Source organism: Gobio gobio (genome assembly GCF_949357685.1).
Source record: "Gobio gobio genome assembly, chromosome: 17".
In the NCBI taxonomy this organism is placed as follows: domain Eukaryota; kingdom Metazoa; phylum Chordata; class Actinopteri; order Cypriniformes; family Gobionidae; genus Gobio; species Gobio gobio.
Window position 1 is genome coordinate 22722236 of NC_137110.1, and position 19321 is coordinate 22741556.

At 38.2% G+C, this 19321-nt stretch overlaps 2 protein-coding genes across 2 annotated transcripts in view; one reads left to right on the plus strand and one right to left on the minus strand.

Annotated features, from left to right (window-relative positions):
* Window positions 1-15459, plus strand: part of pex5la (peroxisomal biogenesis factor 5-like a) — a 105775-nt gene extending 90316 nt beyond the window's left edge. The window contains exons 9-15 of the mRNA XM_079840188.1: window positions 5879-5995; window positions 6145-6288; window positions 7206-7276; window positions 10714-10920; window positions 12039-12204; window positions 12799-12956; window positions 14387-15459. Of these exons, the coding sequence (XP_079696314.1) occupies window positions 5879-5995; window positions 6145-6288; window positions 7206-7276; window positions 10714-10920; window positions 12039-12204; window positions 12799-12956; window positions 14387-14588 (1065 nt within the window). The 3' untranslated portion in view covers window positions 14589-15459. The remainder of the gene's footprint in view (window positions 1-5878; window positions 5996-6144; window positions 6289-7205; window positions 7277-10713; window positions 10921-12038; window positions 12205-12798; window positions 12957-14386) is intronic.
* A 1539-nt stretch (window positions 15460-16998) lies between these two features.
* usp13 (ubiquitin specific peptidase 13) overlaps window positions 16999-19321 on the minus strand; it is a 33422-nt gene continuing 31099 nt past the window's right edge. Inside the window, exon 20 of the mRNA XM_079841347.1 lies at window positions 16999-19051. Coding sequence (XP_079697473.1) covers window positions 18955-19051 — 97 coding nt within the window. The 3' untranslated portion in view covers window positions 16999-18954. The remainder of the gene's footprint in view (window positions 19052-19321) is intronic.

A 19321-nucleotide genomic window follows, 5' to 3' on the forward strand; every position in this document is an offset into this window, starting at 1 on the left:
TCCAAATTAATTTTTTATTAGTTTAACGACGGGAAAAACTGTTGGCGCGCCCGGCACATGGTCTAAGAAGGTTGTCCCTATTCTCTTAATGAGTAATGGGTGTGTTCAATCAGAGTCTCATCTCCCATTCCCTTTAAAAGCCAGTTGCGCTTGTACCATGGCGTATTCGCTATTTACATGGCGGAATTTGCGCGCGGAAAGACCCAATGCTTCTCCAGAGAGGAATCCTTTTATTTTTAATATTTAGAAATGTTTGTGTGCTGCTGTGCATCCCTGTGTGTGTAATAAGCAAAGTGTACGTGACTTTAGACCAGGTTTCAGTTGGTCAATGGCGCAGTCTATTTCAGTTGCCTCAAAATAGCAACGCGCCAACAATGTGCCTGGACACACCTCATTTACAGACCAGCACGCCCATCGGCGCACAAATGGCCGCAAATGCATTTGCTATCTAAGCAACGTGGCGCAGGACATAAAAATGATAAAACTAGCAAAAAAACTGCTGCATTGCGACAGGTGTATGATACACTGTAAATAATTATTGTGATTTTAACGGTATTTTACTGTAAAAATGCTACGGTGAAAAACAGTTAATTGGTTAACAGAAAGTTTCCGTACTATATACGGTGAATAACTGTAATAGATCTAACCTTACATTTTATTTTATTTTACAGTAAAATACCATTAAATTTACAGTTTTTGGAAGTGAAAAAGAACAAGTCATTGTGTAATTTGCAGTGAAAACCCGTAAATTGACATTCCCAGAATTCCCTGCGTGACACTTCGCATTTTATGTATTTTCATTGCAATAACTATGTTTCTTCTTTGTTTTTTCTAATCAGTTATGTACATTAGGGTTTTATGTTACATCTGATGTTGTTAAATTAATGTTTATTGCATTTTTTATATTTGTGTTTTACCATGATGGTGTTTAGTGTTTGTGTGAATGACACTGAGCACCTTCTATATATTAGTATTGTCCTCTTAAAAGCTGCTTGTGATGAGCTTTGATTCATCACGTGATTCTCATCACCACTGTGATTGGTGGTTGTCCGTTTATATCAAAGGTACATATTAGATATTAATATTTCAATAGATTGGTAATTTAACATTATTTCAGTTAATGAATTTTTTTTTTCCATAAATTGTTTACAGTGTAAACATAATCATTACAATATAAACCTTTAAATGATACGGTTTTGAACTGTAAAATAGATTAAAAAATGTAACCGTAGTTATTACATTATAAACCTTTAAATTATAAGGTGCTGTCCCTAAAAACCTAAAACGTTACTGCCGTATTTTTTACGGTAAAGTTCTGGCAACCACAGCTGCCGTTTTTTTACCGTAAATTTTACAGGGATTTTTTTTACAGTGTAGGGCCCACTATGTGTAAAGTTATTATTTTATTAACTAACAATTTTATTTGATGAGCATTCACTCTTTACAAGCAATATTTATCCTTAACACAGACAGAAAAAAAGAATAAACGTGATTCAAGATCTTTTTGAAAACAATCTTTTTTATCCTACAGTGTTGCTTCTAATGTAAATGTATCTTATTTTAAGGTCGTTTAGGTCATTTTTACTGGAAACTAACGCAGAAATACTAAATAAGTACCATTCACTATTTCCAGAGTAAAGCATGTGCCAATAGTGTTTAAATACTAAGCTTTTTGTACCATCCAAATTGAAATAAAGGTCTCAAACTTGTGAACCAAGGGGCATTCTATTTCAGAAACAAAGACCAATTAGAAAAGACTTTTTCACCTCAGTGGAACAGCATGGCCTAGGTCATGTGTCTCTTGTTTGAAAACGAGGAAGACCGAGCACTGACCCCCTTTGGAGCCATCAGTTAAAGCCTCTGCTATGGCCTGCTGAGCTCCTGACAACATTTCAGACTTTTTTACGCTTATAGAGCTGTATCACAATCTCTCAAGGGACGAGTTTTGAGGTAAAAGAACTCTAAAGGAAAGATGAAGTCTTGAATGACAGATAATGTAACATGGGTGTTCAGGAATGCTTTTTCTGTGCCCCTTACACAGTAACAGCTTCAGGGGATGTCATAACATAGCTCTCGTTATTCTTCATGGATCTTTGTCAGTTTTTCTGACATATATTTCATTGAAACATGTTTCTATAAATAGTCCAGGTGCTTTGCACAAACTAGGTGACCAAAGTTGTTTAAGTAATAGTTGTTAAATTTCTCTCTGTGGAACACAAAAGGAGGATTTAGAAGAGCATTTTGATGACTGGACTGAACCAAAAGAATTGATTCAAAAGAATGATTCATGAATCAGACGTCACTATTACTTTTATGAATAACTATTCATGATTTGCACTGAAGAATGACTTAAATTTTGGGACTTGCATTTCCTTACACAAACCTATCATTCGAAGACTTTAAAAATATTGTGCAAACTGTATGGGCTACTTTTGTGCAGTGTTATTTTAGTATTGTTTATTAAATGCTATATTACTTTATGTTTTAAATTAGCTTTTATTTTTATATTTATAATTTCAGTTCATTTAAATAAAATTTTATGCGCTTTTGTCATTTTACTATATAGCTTTAATATATGTTTATTTCAGTTTTATCGATTTTAGTATTTCAACTTATTTCAGTTAGTTGGCAAGGCAGCATTTATAATTTTCTTTTCTTTGTTTTTGAAGTTTAAGTTTTTCTGTCTATTATTCATAATTTTTTAAGCTTTATTTAAATTTTTTAGTTTTAGTTAACATCAAAAAAGTGGCCTGATGTGTTCAGTGAAGATGTGTCCTGTGATGGATGTACTTAACACAAATGTTCTGGCTATTAAAAAGTTCACTCAGGCAGTCTTTTTCTGGATGAGAGATAATGAGTCTTCAACTTTGACCTTTGACTAGTTGGATTCTCTCTGTGCTGAGCTGTTGGGGTGAAGAGTGGGTGGGTCATCCAATTACCGTAATTGGCCACTTAGTGAAGCTGTTGCCCATCATAAAACACAGAGGGCCATTTATCTCCAACAAAAGATGTCATTGAACAAAATAACATCTCATCAACTTCCAGTCGCACAACATTCTTTGAAAACCCTTATCATAAATAAAATCTCTGAGGGAATCATGCCATGAAGGCTTTTGAGAAGCAGATAGCTCTCTTAAATCAGTGCTTTTCGAATGAATATGAGCCATAATGCAAAGGATACTGGGACTTGTGACCTGTATTGATTGGTACACTCTAAAAAAAAAAAGGTTCTATATTGCACCAAAAATGGTTATTGGCTCGTAATCATAGGGGAACCTTTTTTAGTGCTATATAGCACCAATTTTGGTGCTTCAGTGGTTCTTCAGCGGTTCTTCAGAGGTTCTTCAGCGGTTCTTCAGAGGTTCTTCACCGGTTCTTTGACTAAGGTGCTATATAGCACCTCTGAAGAACCGCTGAAGAACCACTGAAGCACCAAAATTGGTGCTATATAGCACTAAAAAAGGTTCCCCTATGATTACGAGCATTTTTTTTTAGAGTGTATAGGTGACTTCAACAAATACTCCTGTCGCTTCAGATTTTATAACATATGGCAGTGATGTGTGAGGTTTTGACAGACAAAGTAAAAATAAATAAATATATATAGTTACAGCCTTATTCCAAAATGCATTCAATTCATGCTTTTTTTCTCAATTCTACAAACAATACCCCATAATGACAATGTGAAAGATTGGAGTCCACCTGTGGTAAATTCAGTTGATTGGACATGATTTGGAAAGGCACACACCTGTCTATATAAGGTCCCACAGTTAACAGTTCATGTCAGAGCACAAACCAAGCCATGAAGCCCAAGGAATTGTCTGTAGACCTCCAAGACAGATCTGGGGAACGGTACAGACACATTTCTTCAGCATTGAAGGTCCCAATGAGCACAGTGGCCTCCATCATCCGTAAATGGAAGAAGTTTGGAACCACCAGAGCATCTCCAAAACTGCAGCTCTTGTGGGGTGTTCCCGTTCTGCAGTGGTCAGTATCTATCAAAAGTGGTCCAAGGCAGGAACAGTGGTGAACTGGCGACAGGGTCATGGCTCATTGATGCACGTGGGGGTTGAAGGCTGGCCTGTGTGGTCCGATCAAACAGACGAGCTACTGTAGCTCAAATTGCTCAAGAAGTTAATGCTGGTTCTGATAGAAAGGTGTCAGAATACACAGTGCATCGCAGTTGTTGCATATGGTCTGCATAGCCACAGACCATTCAGGGTGCCCATGCTGATCCCCGTCCACCGCCGAAAGCACCAACAGTGGGCACGTGAGCATCAGAACTGGACCCCAGAGCAATGGAAGAAGGTGGCCTGGTCTGATGGATCACGCTTTCTTTTACATCACGTGTACGTCGCTTACCTGGGAAACACATGGCACGATGAAGCACTATGGGAAGAAGGCAAGCCGGCGAAGGCAGTGTGATGCTTTGGGCAATGTTCTGCTGGGAAAATTTGGGTCCTGCCATCCATGTGGGTGTTACTTTGACACGTACCACCTACCTAAGCATTGTTGCAGACCATCTACAATCTTTAATGGAAATGGTATTCCCTGGTGGCTGTGGCCTCTTTCAGCAGGATAATGCACTCTGCCTCAAACCAAAAATGGTTCATTAATGGTTTGAGGAGCACAACAACGAGTTTGAGGTGTTGACTTGACCTGCAAATTCCCCAGATCTCAATCCAATCGAGCATCTGTGGTATGTGCTGAACAAACAAGTCCGATCCATGGAGGCCACACCTTGCAACGTACAGGACTTAAAGGATCTGCTGCTAACATCTTGGTGCCAGATACCACAGCACATCTTCAGGGGTCTAGTAGAGTCCATGCCTTGACGGGTCAGGGCTTTTTTGGCAGCAAAAGAGGGGGGACCAACACAATATTAGGTCATAATGTTATCCCTAAACGTGTATATACTGTATTATTATTGAAACCATTTTGTCCTTTTGCATCAAATTAAAGTGTTTCAGTGTACTCAGTTCGCTGACTAATGCTATCCAAGAGGTTTTTTCTTTTTTTTTTCTTTTTTTTGATTAATCAAACCCTTTAGATGAGATTTCCAAATGTCCTAGATGGCTGAGAGCTGAATGATTGCTTGCGTGGCTGTATAAGTCTCCTCTTGCCATCAATATTCATGCACAGTGATTCATTATTCAGATTGCTGAGCACAGAGAGTTCAGAGGCATGTTGATACAGACTTGAGACATTCATAAATGCGGCACACCTGCAGAGACTTGACTAAAGACTAAGATTTACCCAGAGCTTGATGTTGCGGAGGCAGAATTTCACCATGAAGTACCCTTCTGGACACTGTGAAAAAAATGAAACAAAACTGAAACTAGCGTTTTTTTCATGGCTGGTTGCATATAAAAAATCCTAGTTGGCTTAAAAGTTCTGTAAATGAATGCATTTTGAGTACACATTGGTATTTCAGCATCTCTAAAGTTTTCGACCAGTATGTTATAGTTTCCTGGGAATTAAACCCATGACCATGTTCTACCTGATGAGCAACTGCATCACTGTAGTATCACCAAAGGTTTTATAAGCTTTTCTGAGATGTTTTTTATTTTAGGAATTAGTCAGTTGGCTTTGCTGAAAAGTGAATGTGTAATGAGTTTTGTGACATTTCTGCTCATTAGATTTACTATATACTGTTGCTCAGCTAATATTGATTTTTGTAATACACTTAAGAGGTCCTGAATGTAATACCATTAGTTAAATGGAAAATTACAAAATGATATACAGTATAAAGCCTATTTTCATATTTTTGGAAGCACTTGTTTTGATTTAGGACAACTGTACATTGTGTGTATGTCTTTCTTAGGATTTATTTTTTACAGCATAGCTATTCTTTTTGACTCATTTCTCAAATCTCTTTCAGTCAGACACAGAGTTTTGGGATAAGATGCAGGCGGAGTGGGAAGAGCTCGCTCGCAGGAACTGGCTAACAGAGAATGACCAAGTGCAGATTCCGTCCAATGTGTCTCCTTTTGAAAAGGTAAAGGAGAAACAATTCAAACAAACAATTAAAAAAATTATTCATTTGTAAAACCTTCATACATTTGTATTTATTTATTTATTTCTCCTGGTATGTAAAACCTTCATACATTTTCCACTACTTAATTACATCCATTATTTCTTCCTCAGGGATACTACTTCCACACAGATAACCCTTTCAAAGACTGGCCAAATGCATTTGAGGAGGGATTACGCAAGTCGAGAGAGGGAGAACTGCCTAACGCCGTACTTCTTCTGGAAGCAGCTGTGTTGCAGGACCCTCAGGATTCAGAGGTGAGGGAGTGGACTTATAAAAAACAGTAAGCCAGGTACTTTCATCAAATCAACATCTGCACAGCTTGAAAACAGCAAGCCACATGTTCTGCCAATCAGACTACCGTCATACCTTTCCTACATACAGTGATAAGTGTTAGTTTTGTGAACATTTTTACAGGTCATGGCATGATAAGCCAAGGCAGGGGGTTCCATGTTCTCACTCATTTTCACTGAGAGCTCTGTATTAGACATCATACTTGACAGTGACTAATGGCAAACCATTAACACTCCTGTAACTGAGTAGGGTTCCCTTTTTCAGACGATTTAATGATGTAATAGTTCAGTTACATCCCAGAAAGGATTATCCCTCTTCTCCTGGAATTACCCCACCTCTAAATGATTGTGTCTCCAAAAAAAGTTGCATTTCACCAGAAAATATTACAAAGCAAATAACGTTTTGAGGAAAGTTTGCTTGTGAAATATCATCATTGTACTGTTAAGTGCGCAGACTCAGCCAACCACGTTAAGATATTCTATTTGTAAGACTCATTAATGCATTTTTCGTTGAATTCACAAACTGTAGGCTTGTCACAAGGGTTTTGAAATGCAGTTCCAACACAAAGTTAATAAGCTTGTCTTCTAATAATTAGTCTTACTCAGTGTTCATAACCTTACAAATGATTCATAGGAATGGCATAAATATTGAGTCAGTCACATAATACATCATACATCCAATGTTTCATCATCTCCAAGAAATGGCAACACAAATCCATTCAGTTCCTCGCTAACATTGTGTTGTATGTCTGAGCCACAGGCCTTTGAGAATGAATCATTTCCCCCAGGTTAGCGCTGTAGCTCCTGCACAATGGAAGCTCCTCGCCGGAGTCAAGGTGATAACCCCAATGCTCATTGTTCAGTACTTATTTTCTTCTCAGGCTTGGCTGGTGCTGGGAACCACACAAGCAGAGAATGAGAATGAGCAGGCAGCAATTGTCTCCCTCCAGAGGTAAGGAAGTATCCCTGCATGAATCATATGCAAATGATGTTTGGCGATAGAGCTGTTTGTCTGAGTGTATATGGGAAAAAAAAGTGCTGTGTATTAGCACGTATGCTTGATGGTTGTGCGGTATGTGTCGAGATAAACCTAAAAATTCTCATCAGCATCAATGTCAAGTCAAGATTAAGGTTAATCTAAAAGTGAATCCTCATTCAGAATAGAAACGCTATAAGTAATGAAAACAAGTCCCTTCTGCATGTTTGCTTGAGTGTTTAATGCAGAGAGGAAGTCCAACCTGAAGAATGTCAAACAGGCCTTGAATCGAACACCTATATGTGGTTATCTGTGACACCGAATGAGACAAAGCTCTCTGCTGTGCCCTCTCCTGCTCGAGATAAAGGGCTACTGTAATAACCCGGTGATCCAATTAAAATTGCATTTCATAAGCGCAGAGGCCTTTGGGAGATTACATTCATTTTGGATAGAACAGCCAGTCATAATCTCATACAATGTTCCTCTGAGTGACCGGGGGTGAAAACTCCAATCTATGTGTTAATCATTGGTGACACTCAAAGCTGTGTTTTGGTATCCGCATCACTTTTGAATGAAGTCATTTTATAATGTCTACCTCTATAATACTACCAAACATAATTTAATATGTCATTTTAAAATGTCATCTGTGGTTGGTCCGCAGAGTTTCTGCACCCCAATTTGCATCTTGTTTGTCTTAATGCAACGTCAAAGCTGCCACAGCATTTTTTTTTTTTTTTAAATGTATGATTTAAAAGGTGAAGAATTGTAGGTAATGGATTTAGCTAAATGCTAATGCAGGTTATATGTAAACAACAAATAGAGTGTGGTGTCAAGACAATTTTAGTACTATCTTAGTCTTAGTACTATCTTTGGGAGAGAAAAACCCTGTACACTGCTGTTTAAAAGTTTGCAGTTTGTAAGATTTTTTTAAATGCTTTTGTAATTCACTTTGCTCACCAAGGCTGCATTTATTTGATAGAAAATACAGTAAAACAGTAATATTGTGAAATAATATAAACATTTAAAATTACTTAAATAAATTCTATTTGAATATATTTTAAAATGTAATTTATTCCTGTGATGGCAAAGCTGAATTGTTAGCAGTCATTACTCCAGTGTCACATTATCCTTCAGAAATCATTCTAATATGCTGATTTGGTGCTCAAGAAACATTTCAGATTTATAAAACAGTTGTGCCGTTTTGCTTAATATTTTTGTGGATACACTCACCTAAAGGATTATTAGGAACACCATACTAATACTGTGTTTGACCCCCTTTCGCCTTCAGAACTGCCTTAATTCTACGTGGCATTGATTCAACAAGGTGCTGAAAGCATTCTTTAGAAATGTTGGCCCATATTGATAGGATAGCATCTTGCAGTTGATGGAGATTTGTGGGATGCACATCCAGGGCATGAAGCTCCCGTTCCACCACATCCCAAAGATGCTCTATTGGGTTGAGATCTGGTGACTGTGGGGGCCATTTTAGTACAGTGAACTCATTGTCATGTTCAAGAAACCAATTTGAAATGATTCGAGCTTTATGACATGGTGCATTATCCTGCTGGAAGTAGCCATCAGAGGATGGCATGGTGGTCATAAAGGGATGGACATGATCAGAAACAATGCTCAGGTAGGCCGTGGCATTTAAACGATGCCCAATTGGCACTAAGGGGCCTAAAGTGTGTCAAGAAAACATCCCCCACACCATTACACCACCACCACCAGCCTGCACAGTGGTAACAAGGCATGATGGATCCATGTTCTCATTCTGTTTACGCCAAATTCTGACTCTACTATCTGAATGTCTAAACAGAAATCGAGACTCGTCAGACCAGGCAACATTTTTCCAGTCTTCAACTGTCCAATTTTGGTGAGCTCGTGCAAATTGTAGCCTCTTTTTCCTATTTGTAGTGGAGATGAGTGGTACCCGGTGGGGTCTTCTGCTGTTGTAACCCATCCGCCTCAAGGTTGTGCATGTTGTGGCTTCACAAATGCTTTGCTGCATACCTCGGTTGTAACGAGTGGTTATTTCAGTCAAGGTTGCTCTTCTATCAGCTTGAATCAGTCGGCCCATTCTCCTCTGACCTCTAGCATCAACAAGGCATTTTCGCCCACAGGACTGCCGCATACTGGATGTTTTTCCCTTTTCACACCATTCTTTGTAAACCCTATAAATGGTTGTGCGTGAAAATCCCAGTAACTGAGCAGATTGTGAAATACTCAGACCGGCCCGTCTGGCACCAACAACCATGCCACGCTCAAAATTGCTTAAATCACATTTCTTTCCCATTCTGACATTCAGTTTGGAGTTCAGGAGATTATCTTGACCAGGACCACACCCCTAAATGCATTGAAGCAACTGCCATGGGATTGGTTGATTAGATAATTGCATTAATGAGAAATTGAACAGGTGTTCATAATAATCCTTTTGGTGAGTGTATTTTTGATGAATGGAAAGTTTAAAAGAATATAATTAATTTTTAATGTTAAGTTTTTTTATTATGTAATTCTTTGCTTCCACTTTAGATCAATTGAATATGTCCTAATATGCCTTTAATATGTCGTAAAAATATTTCTAGTTGTGTTTAAATCCCAGGTAACCGTTCCAATAAAATACCCCAAAATTTCAAGGTTTGTCTTATTAAACATGGTATTTCCTTGAAGTGACCAGGTCTAACCCAAATCTTAACAGGCTAATGGATCGGCCATTCGTGAAGGGATTCAGTTATTCACTTTTGTTTTGGAATGACCCTATGGGTACTGGATCTTCCCTTGTTGGATTTTACTGGAATTCTACTAAGAAACAGTGAAGTACATATTCTTAGTATGAAGTGTAAGTATGTGAATTGGGACTCGGTCGGCATCTTATTTGGGCTGGAGGGGGTGGGTGGTTGAGTATACTATTACCTAAATCTGATTAGATCAGATCAGATTAGATTAGAATTGATATTTCTGATGGAAGTAGCAAGTAGATCATTAGCAATGTGCACTGCTTTTGTTTTAATGGACAACAAGAGAAAACATTTTTACTGACTGTCATAAAGACAACCTAGTAAAAGGCTTTTATTTGGCTTTTGATGCATTCCCATATTTATTCTTTGATACACCTATGTAGCCAATGTGCGGAAATAAAGAATATCCAGATGTCGCCCTCACCGTGTTTTTTCTTACACTTGTAAATCATGGAAAGCGACATCCATCATAAACTGAGCAAATTATTTATTTTAGTTTTATGAAATATATTTACATAGTCTCCATGCAGACACATGAGATGACACAAGCATTCACCCATGAATTAAAACCAGCACTAATCAGGAAGCATCTGCCTCTTATTATGATGGCAGACGGCTAATTAGTGTCCATCAAAAGCAGCGGTTCTTTAGATGCTTCCCTGTTGTATGTGTGTGCAGGTGTCTAGAGCTCCACCCCAACAACCTCCAGGCCCTCATGGCCCTGGCAGTGAGCCTGACCAACACGGGCATGAGGCAGGATGCGTGTGAGGCATTGCTGGGCTGGATAAAGCACAACCCCAAATACAAGCATCTTCTGAAGAGCCGCACGCACCTGCAGGGCTCACCTGGCTCACGGAGAATCTCCTACTCCTCTTCAACTGACTGGTATGGTTACAAATGATTGCAGTGTAAGAATATACAGCAGCCCCAAACATTGCTTTGGATACTTAACTTACACTTAATGTATGAATTTCATTACTGTAGAAACAAAATATAAACAAACAAGTGCTTTCAAACTAATTATGCTAGTCTTTTCAGAACTAACTTAGAGTTTTATCCATGTTTGCAGTTACTTCTAACCAACAGGTCATTTTATTGGATGTATGAGGCAAGTTCCCCAGTTCAAACAGGTGTCCTATAGCAATGTAACATTACAGGTGTAATATTCATTAATATTCATGTTCTACTAATGTTTGACAAGGAGAAAGGGTCCAAATGCTTTTGTCTTAATGTTAAACGATATATATTTTGTTGTATCATTTGAAACCTAACAAACATCCACTTTACAAATAAATAATACTTTTTTGGTATTTGGTATTTATTTTGTTGTACTAATTATTTTGATAATCATTTAAATAATAATAAAACGTATATGGCAACACATTACAATAAGGTCTCATTTGTTAACATTAGTTAATGTATTAACTAACATGAGCAATAACCATGAGCAATACATTTGTTACAGTATTAATCTTTGTTGATGTTACTTAATAGAAAGGTAAATACTCAAAAACGTAATAAATATTTTGTATGGATATATATGTATATAAAATTGTAATTATTATTATTAATATTTTTTCTTTATAAATCAACCCCTTCCCCTAACCCCCAGCCCATTAAATTTAATGTTAATTTAAAATTTTACTGTAAAACATCAAACAAGCTGGAAAATACCTGAATAAATACATACAATACTTTTTCTAATATTTTATGCCCTATTTAATCCTAAAACTTCTACTGTCACCACGGGTCATGCATTTTAGAAATGTCCCTAATTTTTATATGATTAAACTGACTGGGTTACAACTTTCTCCAGCATGTAAACCTTAAATGGAAAGTTCTTGAAACCAACATCTTAAATATCTCTCTAGAGAGCCCCTTTCTCTTTTCTTAGCTATTAAATGACACATTTTGATGATGTTGCTGGTAGGGACGTCCCTAAAGGGCAGTGCCTCTGGGTCTCTCATCTCTCTTTTTCTCTTTCTCTCTCTTGGCCACTTCAGCTCCCTGCTGCCAGAGGTGAAGGATCTGTACCTGGACGCTGTCCAGCAGAACTCGGACACTATTGACCCAGACCTGCAGACAGGGTTGGGAGTGCTGTATAACCTCAGCTCCGAGTTCAACAAAGCGGTGGAAGCCTTCAACGCCGCGCTTTCAGAGCGGCCTGAGGTAAATCCCTGCTCAGTGTACTCAGTAACAAACTGGGGCTAAATCATAGAGAAATCCTAAAGGCAGAGGGCAAAGGAGATAAAGAGAAAGTCACTGGGGCTTACAAAGTGCATCCAAAATCTTTGAAACGGTTCATTCGAAACTTGAGGGGAGCTTTACCATTCATGAGCGCTGACTCCAGAACCCTGTGGGTCACCTTGTCGACGATTGATGCTTGCTAAGCCAAATTCTGTCCCCCTGCGTAGACTGCATTTACACTCTATCGAAAATCCACCCCATCTGCTTGACTTGGTAATGCCTGCTTGCCTGCTGGGGGGCTCAGAGCGTGAATACGATGAAAGATAATGGTAATATGGAAGGGAAACTCTGATATCAGGCTCCTTGTGACTTCTTTGTACCACTGTTTTAGACCGCCTCATCGTACTTAAAGGTCACATTCATAGTTTTATCCCTAAAAGAAAGAGAGCAGATCATCACTTAATGGTATTAAACATGGTCGCATGTAACTGCATAATCTTTCAAGCGCAGAGTGATAATTATTTTGATCCATGACACTGAGCCGGAAGGGATTTTTTTTGCCGTTGGTGTGTACAGGACTACCTGCTGTGGAATCGGCTGGGGGCGACGCTGGCTAATGGAGATCGCAGCGAGGAGGCTGTGGAGGCCTACAACAAAGCCCTGGAGCTCCAGCCCGGATTCATCCGTTCACGTTACAACCTTGGCATCAGCTACATTAATATGGGCGTGCACAGGTTTGTGACAGAGAGTTAGTCTTGTCCTGAAAATTATGTAAAACATCTTCCCCACTTTTTGTAAGAATACTTTGATCCTGGGTTTATGCCTGAATAAATGCAACATAATTAGGAAACGTTTATTCCTTGATTTATGGATGTTTCTTCAACTACTAGAACTTTTGTGTCCCAGGGGTTGGTTTTTTTAAAAGGCATGGACTCCACTAGACCCCTGAAGGTGTGCTGTGGTATCTGGCACCTAGAAAATTAGCAGCATATCCTTTAAGTCCTGTAAGCTGTGAGGTGGTGCCTCCATGGATCGGACTTGTTTGTTCAGCACATCCCACAGATGCTCGATTGGATTGAGATCTGGGGAATTTGGAGGCCAATTCAACACCTCAAACTCGTTGTTGTTGTTGTCCTCAAACCATTCCTGCATTATCCTGCTGAAAGAGGCCACAGCCACCAGGGAGTACCGTTTCCATGAAAGTGTGTACATGGTCTGCAACAATGCTTAGGTAGGTGGTATGTGTCAAAGTCCAAATGGATGGCAGGACCCAAGGTTTCCCAGCAGAACATTGCCCAAAGCATCACACTGCCTCTGCCAGCTTGCCTTCTTCCCATAGTGCATCCTGGTGCCATGTGTTCTCCAGATAAGCGACGCACACACACCCGGCCATCCACATGATGTAAAAGAAACCGTGATTCATCAGACCAGGCCACCTTCTTCCATTTCTCTGTGGTCCAGTTCTGATGCTCTCGTGCCCACTGTTGGCACTTTCGGCGGTGGACAGGGGTCAGCATGGGCACCCTGAATGGTCTGTGGCTATGCAGCCCCATACACAACAACTGCGATGCACTGTGTATTCTGACACCTTTCTATCAGAACCAGCATTAACTTGAGGAATTTGAGCTACAGAAGCTCGTCTGTTTGATCAGACCACACAGGCCAGCTTTCGCTCCCCACATGCATCAATGAGCCATGACCCTGTTGCTGGTTCACCACTGTTCCTTCCTTGGACCACTTATGATAGATACTGACCACTGCAGACCGGGAATACCCCACAAGAGCTGCAGTTTTGGAGATGCTCTGACCCAGTCATCTAGCCATCACAATTTGGCCCTTGTCAAACTCGCTCAAATCCTTACGCTTGCCCATTTTTTTCTGCTTCTAACACATCAACTTTGAGGACAAAATGTTCACTTGTTGCCTAATATATCCCACCCACTAACAGGTGCCGTGATGAAGAGATAATCAGTGTTATTCACTTAAACTGTCAGTGGTCATAATGTTATGCCTGATCGGTGTATATATGATGATCTAAACAAAGTGTGAAAATATATATATAATGTTTATTTTTTATTTAATTTTTTTTCTGAATGTCCGCAGGGCCAAAATTGCCCATAATTGTAGAAACATCCATTTGCAACTTTTTTTTTTTTTTTTTCAGGGAGGCAGCCAGTAATTTCCTGACGGCTCTTGGTCTGCAGAGGAAGAGCAAGAGTCGGCAGCTTTCACACCAGGTCATGTCTGGAAACATCTGGGCGGCCCTGCGGATAGCACTGTCCATGCTGGACCAGCCGGAGCTTTTTCAAGCTGCTAACTTAGGAGACCTGGACTTACTCATGAAAGCTTTTAACGTGGATATGTGAGCGAGAATACCCTTTAACCATGGCAAATATCCAAAGTACTTTATGAGAAGAACTTTGAATGAGAAAGCAACATTTTTTTTCTCGCAGAGCACCTTTACATTCCTGAGAACTGAGTGCTGGAGGATACCATTTTAATAGATTTGCACATCAGTTTACGATTCTCCTAAAGAGCACAATGCCGGGCGAAGATTGTACAAGTATGCCTTAGAGAAAATATCAGCTAGACCTGCAATGTAACAATGGGAACTGGAGGAAAACATAACAACAATTCTACAATTGATCAGAGGAACGCAGACTATAAATGTGCAAGAACATTGACTTTACATCAATGACTTGATTAGACATGTACTGTACTCCATAGGCTTTGTGTATCTGTTAAATTGCACTCTTTATTTGAGATGGTGGGGTTATTATTGATTTTGGTGGCACTTAGTTCAACCCTGAACACTCCTCACCTGATCTCTGCTGCATCATCCCCTTTATTTCCTGGAGCTTGCAGACCAGATTAAAAAGCCTTACTTAACGTGCATGTAAAATAAATAATTAAGATGTTATCGGTATGATATCAGATAAAAGCCATTCCTTGCTATACACTGACCTCTTGATGTAGCATAACTGAAGAGAAGTCTATGTTCCATCAAGGTCTTTTTGTGAAACATACCACATCTTTGAAATGTTACAAAGCATTCTTTTTTACAAAATTCGATGCAGGGAATTCTGATATACTGCCCCTTTTGCCACAATTATCAGCCTGGATATGTCAGGAAAGCAAGTGTCTCTGTTTTTGAAGAAAGCTGCCCAATATCTAAGCCAAACAATTTGTGATTTTTCACAGTTTTATACCCTAAATACTGAGATTGTTACTCATATTTATTAGAACTGTTGATCTCCAGCTTGCGTGACTTTCCATTTTGTTAATCAGTGTGAACGGGCAAGTGCTTAATGTTGCATATGCGAAAAGTCAGTACATAGGTGAATAATTTTAAAATGCTATGCAAAACCTATTGATTTTTTTTTTCTTCAAGCAGGCGGAAGCAGAAGAAAAGCCTAAAGCACCAGAAAGCTTTACATGCTTGGTCACTTTTGGTAGTCGATGGTCTATTTTACTTTAAAGCTGCACTATGTAACTTTCTTGTGCTCAATTTCCTAAATTAATATAATGAGCAAGCACATCATGAATCCATTTTCCAAACCGTGTTTTTGTCTTATCCTGAATCACTCCGGTACACATGTAATAAGTGTTTATATTCAGACTATTTTAGTCTGGTTCGGGTTGCACCGCTGAGGAGTAGCACAGTACATGCGTGACTCGTCATAGACATAAACAGAGAGAAGTAGCTCCGGCTACAATGTTCTTCCGCAAAGACGCATGCAGTTTTGTTTATTACCACTAGAGCGCCACAAGTTACATAGTGTTGCTTTAAATATTTTGTCTCCCTAATCCAGCTGAGCTTGTTTGTAGCATCATAAATTTTCATTATCTCCACGCAAAGTGGAAGAATTTATTTATTAAAATATATATATATATATCAATGAAAAAGCATGCAAAGCCATTCAAGCACCCATTATCAAGTGTTATTGTTATTATATTTAATTACTGCACTGTATTTGTTTTATTATTCTGTATCCGAAACAATTTGAAAAGTCTTGTATATGCTCATCGATACAGTTAGAACAGGCTTGTGCTGTGTAGCCGAATGTTACATTAGATACTGTAGATTCTCTCATGCCTGAGGCCAAACCTCCTCTTTTCTAGAACTTTGTACAATCTCAGGTGTGGTTGTCTATATGAATTTATGCTCCAGAAATACTCCTGATGTATGATCGCATGCCGGATATACTTATTTTTGAATGCTGTAGATTTATTTATATGCATGAACTTGACATGCCTATTTTAATCTGTACCCTTCATTTCTATTTATCACTGTAATCACAAAATTTTGCATTTAAAAAATACATATATATTGATCTGAAGAATACGGATTATTAACCGTAAAATGTCTAGAAATAACAAGCCGTTTTTTGCAATGCAGTGGGTAAAAATCTCAACAAGATGTTCTTTATAGTCACTTATATTACTATTGCAATAGCCAGATTTAATAAAGCCTTTAGAATTAGAGACTCGAATACATTATGCATAATTCAGAGCTGTGTTTCTGAATTTGTACATGAAAACTTTCTGAATGTTTGCCAAAGGCTTTAATAACTCTGGCCCAATATTTAAAAGATAGATGCATATACAAAGTTATCTTTTAAAATAAAATATTGTAATAGAGTTTGTATGCCTGGTTGTTGCTGTTGATCAAAGATTATTGCCATGATTTAGCTGTTATTTTGTCAAGGGACTCAAAAACAAATTAAATCACCTGTTTCCATACTGGCATCGCCAAATATGAAAATGGTACAGATAAACAATTGTGGATTTTATTGAACAATCCAAACATTGAGTCACAAGTATGTTTGAACATTTCCGAATGAGGATTCCCACATTTGCTATGACTGTGTGTTTCTAAACAATATATGGATAGGAAATCCATTAAAAAAAAAAAAACTTATAACAAACAAGTGGGCAAGTTTGTATAGTAACTACAGAATTGGCACACCTTTTTTGCAAAAAAAATAAAAGTTCAACAATAAAAACGTACCACTTAACCTTCATGAAAAACAGAACCCGCTAAAAATCAATAATATATTGCAAAATGTCAACTGACTAATCTCTCGATTTTTAGTGCACATTCTGAAAAAGAAAAAGTTTGACAAAGGTGTGGTAAAAGCATCCACTTTCACACCCAATATAAAGACAGAAAGAGAAGAGAAGCAGGAGGAACTGGGTATGAATATTCATTCAAAGTAAGAAAGAGAGAACCTCGAATAATACGCCGGTAAATGAACACGAGGTAAATAGACAAAGACAACAAAACAGGTAGTGCACAATACAAAGAAAACATGACAGGGTACAAGCTACAATAGAATGTGCAACATCCAGTTGAAATTAATCGAGATGAACAGGCCCCACCTCATCCTGAGCGAGATCACGTCGTAAAACAATGAATATTAAACTTTAATTCAGCGCTAACCTTCAGACTGAGACTCACAGAGTAATAAAACACTTTAAAGGATACTTGCCGAGAATAAACTCTGGTTTTGTTTGGTAATGACATGCTTCTTCAGCAAATGAACAATATGTTTGAAATCGGTAAAATGTGATGGAGGCGGAGCCAAGTTTGTCAGATATGTAATAAAGCTTGAGAGCTTAAGATTTGGTAACACTGAGCACCAATACATACATGTATCTGAGATCATTCTATGTATAACACTGCTCTATACAGTATGTCATCACATATTGCTTAGGTATGAGAATTGTTTTACATTCTTTGAGACTGGAAATAAATGAAAGGCATTCCAGTCTTTAAACTGCTAAAGATATGATCAAAATAAAGCACTTGAAAATTGCATGAATATGTGATATAGGTGCATTTTCTGGTCAGATATCACAGACTGACTGAAAGCGATCATTGACCTAAAGTTGAATGTAATAATATTGTACAAATATTCTTAAAGCCATGCCAATAAATGAGGCTCAATGTACTTTAATATATATAAAAAGTTTACTTCTGCCTGAAGGTATGGAAACTGGACAAACTTTTGCTGTTGGGGAGAATAAACCTGAAATATAGGTTCCATAAAAAAAATAAAAAAAATCAGTCGATGATGCCACATAGTCAAATATATCAATAAACTTGCCTTTTAAAACTTTTTTCCTCTATAGGCATGAGTCAAAAACATGTTTTTGTGAAATAACATTATGCTACAGATCGATTGCAGTTTCATGAAAATCCACTAAACATGATCTCTATTTGAAATCTACTCTGACAGACTTTTTTTGTTGTTGTTTAACAACTAGGTAACCCAAAAAACATGATATTGAACTGCAAGTGAGTACATTCTGAGATTCTGAAATGGCAGTAATAACATTTGTGAATACAGGCACATGTTAAGTTTTCAAAAGAAGTACGTCTTGAAAATACTGGCACAGGAGTTTAAAGTATTCCAACGAGAAATATAACAAATAATTTGAGAATATATTAGGAAAATAATCTGCATACTTAAAATTGCACGCATCCCACTGTACCTTTAAAGCAGACACAAGACGAACAAATAAACAAAACTCAGACAGGCGACACACATTTGTTTCCCTGCTCGAGCGTTCCTGTGGTATTAGTGTCTGTGTGGGTCTTGGCAGGGACTGAGAGGTTCTCTCTCCGTCTCACAGATGTAAATGCTTCCCTAGTTTCCAGCAGTGTCAGTGGTGCCCAACACACCTCTCTTGCCAAATGGCTGTGCATAAGGTTGTGAAGGTCCAGATCTAGCAGCTTGACAGGCGCCGGTAAAAGTACATGTAGCCCAAGTCTTTAGGGGGTCTCTCTGACAAACATACTTTGTGGTCATTGTAAATCAGCCATCTGGAAAAAAAAGAAGAAAATAAAAAGTTTGAGTTAGTCAGACCAAAAAATGATTCAGACACCAGATATAGTTTTTTACTAGTGGGTGCAAGACACTATAGTTCATTGATGCAAGTGAGGATAGAAACAATTAAGTCAACTGTGCAATATTATACCCAAAAATCCTTCATACAGTGGACTACCAATAAAATTGATACAAAATTTGGGACTAAAATCATTCAGACACTTTTACCTGACCATGCTTTGCTTTTTTCTTTAATTGCTAATGCG